The following is a 5,275-nucleotide window of genomic DNA, read 5'->3' as shown; positions in this document are numbered from 1 at the left end:
GTTTCTCTCATCAAATAATTTCTATTCTATTATAAAATTCAAAAGCTTCCAAAATTATCCCCAGAATTATCTTTAATATATGAGTTTTAAAATATATGGTGAAGTTATATACTTCAAAATACACTGTATGGGAAGAAGACAGCTTCAGTTTATTTTACATATAACCCTGTTAATCATTTAGTGGATGATTCCAGGAGAGGATCTCAATGACATCACAGCTGTTGAAACAAAGTTGGAATTATTATATTAAGATACAATTTTCAAGCATTATTCTGATTCTTTCTAGATCCTTCTTCACGTCTAATATGCCATGCTAATCAACAATCAAGCTCAAAATAAATGGGTATTTTCTCTGTATCAAGGGTGAATCATTTTTCTGCTTATTTTTCCTACTATTTTAGTGTTGAGCCCATCATCCTCTTACCTATGTGATTATTCTCAGAATTTATTAAGGGATATGAAATCTCATAAAATGTCTAAACCTGATTATCTTCCTGAAATCATTCTCAGTTGGCTGCTTTATATTCATTGTATATTTTCATTAACACCCCATCAAAAGGTCATCCCAGGGAGGGAAGAATGGGGCTATCATGATTACATAATAAAAAGTAAACTAACTATGATAAAGGATATTTTTTAAGATGTTACAATTTTGATTATTTATTTATGTATTTTTGTATTTTAGGGAAAGGTCTATAGGGTGTTCTGGGTCTCACTGCGTAGATAGGACTCGAAGTGATCCGCCTGTTCACAGCCTCCCAAGAGCTGGGATTACAGGCGCGCGCCACCACACCCAGTCTCAACTGCGGTCTCAATGTGCCCTGGGGGCGGGGCTGCCTTGGCAGTCCAGAGGGTCTAACACCCTCCCCTCCCCTCTCCCTCCCCTTCCTATTCCCCCCCACCCCGCTTCTGGGGACCTGAATCAATCAGTAAACAGGCAGATTTGGTTTCTGCTCTGAGGAAGGCAGGGAGAAGGTGAAGAGCGAGTGCTGCAGTGGGTTCTCAGGCCCCTGGAAGACGTGGCCCTTGGCAGCAGCTGGGTGGCAGGAAGCGAGCGATGCGAAGGTGAGAGCGGAGAGCCTTCCTTGTGGGGCACTCTGGCCAGGACACACACACACACACACACACACACACACACACACGCCTGAAGCATGCGCTAGCCTGGCACGTTTGAAGAACACCACAAAGGTCATTTTGGCTGTGTTGGGTACAGAAAATAGCAGGAAGCAGCGGGGTGAGATGGATGAGAGCCGTCGAACATTTTGGGACAGAGCAGGAAAGTATTATTTTGGCTCATGGGCTCAGAGGGTTCAGTCCTTGGCAAGCCGGCCCCACGGCAGAAATTGCATGGTGGAAGGGCAGCTCGGAGCAAAGCTACAACCCATGGGATCCCCAAAGCAAAGAGAAAAGAAGAGAAGCTGGGGACAAAATGAACCTTTCTGGTTTATGCCCCCATTGGCCCACTTCCGTCAACCAGCCATGGAGTATTCAGCCATGAACTCATCCGGATTAATAACCAACACTTTGTTCTAATAAATTAACTTTTAAATTACATTCTTAGTAATTATTTAACAATTCAGAGTCATCCTGGGAAGACATCAGTAACTTTTTTAGCTCGGAGAATGTTCTCAAAGTAATACTTAATGGTAAGTTCCAAAAATGAAATGTAACTTTAACAATTTGCATAACAAACCAGGTTTGTTTTGGAAGGTTTGACATACAAACCTTGTTCTGGTATTATCTACTTAATATCATACCACCTTGAGAGTTCATATATTATAGGAATTATTCAAGTATCTGAATGAAATTTTGAACTATTAATATACATATTTGAAGGTAGCATGAATATCTGAAATCCTTCAAATTTATTTTTAAAATATGAAAAAAATTGATGAAAATTAACCTTTAGCTTTGACACAGTTTTGAACACTAAATTTTTATCCAAGAATAAAAAATCAGAGCATAGAACACACATTGGTTCAAGCAGCAAAACTGCAAATATAAAAGTATTGCCCTACCAAATATATTATTTTCCCTATTTTTCTGTAGTTGGGAAAACACAGGCTGACACATAGAGTGCAGGTTAGGCTAAGGGGCCAGTTTTTGGGCATGGCGGAATGGGAAGGTAAAATAATTTAGTGTTTTTGCACTTACGTTCTAAAGAACAACTCCTTCGAAAACAAATCTATTGTATTTATTGGGAATGTTAATTTTGCAGCCAAGAGATAATGCTTTCATTAGACTGTAAGCCTCATAAGGGTATATTTTTACATTACTGTATCCTGCAAAGTAAGCAGAAGTAAATACAAAATGACCCAAGGGTTCAAGACAGCCGAGAGTGACCCTGCACAGATGGCAGGGAGCAGGGGCAGCAGGACAAAAGAACAAGGACAAAGGAGCAACCCTAGGGCAGCTGGGAAACAGGCAGGGAGGGCAGAGGGAGAAGGGAAATGGAGTGAAGGAGGTGGAGACCGAGGGAGAGGGTGAGACAGCAAGGTTCAGAGGCCAAGAAAGAGCAGGCTGGAGAGCTGGGGCCATGACCAGTGGGGAAGAGGGAGGCACAGGAAGCTGAGGGTCACAGCAGAGAGGAGGGCAGAGGGCTTGCAGGAGCAAGAGGGAAGGTTGAGAGCAAAAAGGGTGCACACCTTTTTGCAACGACTGGAAATGAAGAAATTCTAGCTTCATTCCTTCAAATTAATTTCTCACTCTTTTCCTTAAAAATCCTAAATCCTTCTGATTTGAAGTCAACTTTATGACAAATACCAGAATAATGCAGTGAGTTAAGAGAGTGGATTCGAGGGCCACTGCAACCTAGAATCGGGACTTGGTGTGATTAAAGATCTCCAAGGGTCTGGAAGAGAGCAATTATTTATCTCACTAAAAGTGTAGAGAATAATAACAGTCAGTGCTCGTGCAGATCACACTCAGCAGAAAGCACTATTGTAAGTGCCTGTGCACTCTGATTACTCAGAGTCAAGTTAAAGGTGAGGTGTTTGAGGCACCCGGAAGTGTAAGTGAGCTGCTTCAGCCTCCAGGTCTGGTAAGTGAAGAGCGAGGCTTCTAGCCCCAGCAGACAGCTGCAGAGGTGGCGCGTTCACTCTGTATGCACAACCTCTTGAAGAAATTAAAATAGAGTGTATCAACACAGTTGGAGAACATAATTATCCTGAAAAAACAATGGATATTTTCCATGATTAAAATAGCAGTTTATAAAACTGCAGTTTATAAGGGCTGGCCTGATAGCTCAGCAGACTAAAGCGCCTCAGCGGCAGGGTTTGATCCCCAGCGTGACCTGCAGGCCCCACCCCTGGGGCGTGCTGAGAGGGCCATTGAGACTGGGCGCGGTGGCACGTCGGAGTAATCCCAGCACTTGGGATGCTGAAAACAGGAGAATCACTATAAGTCCGATCTATGTAATAAGACCCTGTACATCCTGTCCTAAATACAGAAAAAATTAAAAAATAAAATAAAACAGCAGTTATAACTAGAAAATTCGGCCTCTTTCATATAATTTCTCAGGGAGAATACAGTTAATAAGAGACAAATGTGGGACTTAAAAAAATCCATTAGGTTCAGCACATTTACCAGTAATGTTTTTGTGAATGTGATAATTTTATTTAATTTTATTTTAGACTTCTTTCTCTTATTTATTTTCTTCCTCACAGACCCAAACTGTTATTGAAATTCCTTTTAAATTTCAATCATTCTTGGAATTGTCCTTTCTTCTCCTGGGTGGAAACATGGGACGTCAAAGCTGGACTGATGAAAAGGGGATTTGGAGCCAGAGGGATGAATCTCAAGGCGGGCAGGTGAGCAGAACCCATCTTGGAAAGTTCCTTGGAATTTTTGCTGTGGTTGCTCCTCAGATCCAAAGTCACTTGGCTGCAAATTTATGGATCAGAGTTAGCAGCTCTTGGAGACTGTGTGGTGGACAGCACCACGGGGCCCCGAGAAGAGAAGGAGGAAGAGGCCTTCTCTTTGTGGTCCTAGCCTTGTACACGGTCTCCTTTCTCGGCCTCACACCTTCGAAGTAATACATTATGGAAAGATGAGGATCAAGAGGGAGTGGACTTTTAAAACTGCCAATTCCCCCTCGATAAGCAATACACATACTCACTTTTTCGTTGTAGATGTCCCCAAGCATTGTACTTGTTCTCACAATGTCTAGGCTTTGAAAGTTGTTTCTTGTAATTTCCACAACTTTTTTCAAGTATGTAACTGCTTCTTTCATCTCTCCCTGGCTGGAAAGAAATACAATTAGAAAGTGCTGCAGTATCAGCTCAGTGTCACACTGAAAAGAGCATGGTTTTGTACCACTGCTGTGGAAAATGCAAGATGGTTACAGGATAATGAAAATAAATCCCAAATTAGCAAACGTGTGGCTTCTTTGTCGGAGTTAAAACTTCAGTTTAACGTGTTAATTCTTCTATGTCATTTAAGTCAGACGTAGAAATGCTGTGTATGCTGGAGTTAAAAAATTTGAACTTTGGGCCCTTGTACATGGTTAATTGGAATATAAAATGATATAGTTACCTTGGAAGTCACTTTGGTGGCTCCCCCAAAATTTTATATAGTTACCACAAGAACTAGAAATTTAACTTCACAATATATAACCAAGAGCACTGAAAACTTACACCCACACAAAACCTTGTGCATGAATGCTCATGGCAGCATGAAATATAATAGTCAAGGAAGAGAAACAGTCCCAAAGCCCATCAATCGATGAATGGGCCAGCAAAGTGGTATATTCATACAATGGACTATTAATCATAGAAAGGAAGGGAGTACTGACATATACTGAAGCATGGATGGAACTTGGAAACATACTAAGTGGGAGAAGGCAGACACAGAAGACCACATATTGTACGATCCTGTTTACATGACACAGCTAAGATGTGCAAATCCGTGCAGTCAGATAGCAGATCAATGGCTGTCAGAGGTAAAGGAGTGGGAAATGGGGAGTGGCTGATAGTCGGTACAGGGTTTATCTTCAGACTGATGAGGGGTCCTGACATCAGATAGTTGTCATGGTTTCACAATTCTGTAACTATACTAAAACCACTGAATTGCAGACTTTAAATGGGAGAATTGTATGGTATGTAAAGTACATCTCAATGAAGCTGGTTCTTTTTTCTTAAAAAGAAACTTTAAAAATGTTATAAAAATGAATATTAATTATTATAAAGTTCCCTCCAGCACTGAAATCTCAGGTCACTAAAGTTACATACGGTATGTATTCTGGCAAAATACTCAAGAGGACATGATTTCCAACAGA

The 5,275-nt window shown here is 41.1% G+C and overlaps 1 protein-coding gene across 1 annotated transcript in view; it reads right to left on the bottom strand.

The window, feature by feature from the left end:
• Positions 1–5,275, bottom strand: part of Ttc29 (tetratricopeptide repeat domain 29) — a 293,590-nt gene that overhangs the window by 160,953 nt on the left and 127,362 nt on the right. Inside the window, exon 9 of the mRNA XM_023705716.1 lies at positions 4,118–4,241. Coding sequence (XP_023561484.1) covers positions 4,118–4,241 — 124 coding nt within the window. The remainder of the gene's footprint in view (positions 1–4,117; positions 4,242–5,275) is intronic.

Source organism: Octodon degus, unplaced genomic scaffold (genome assembly GCF_000260255.1).
Source record: "Octodon degus isolate 3935 unplaced genomic scaffold, OctDeg1.0 scaffold00227, whole genome shotgun sequence".
Lineage (NCBI taxonomy): Eukaryota > Metazoa > Chordata > Mammalia > Rodentia > Octodontidae > Octodon > Octodon degus.
This window is presented reverse-complemented; position numbering and strand designations above follow the sequence as displayed.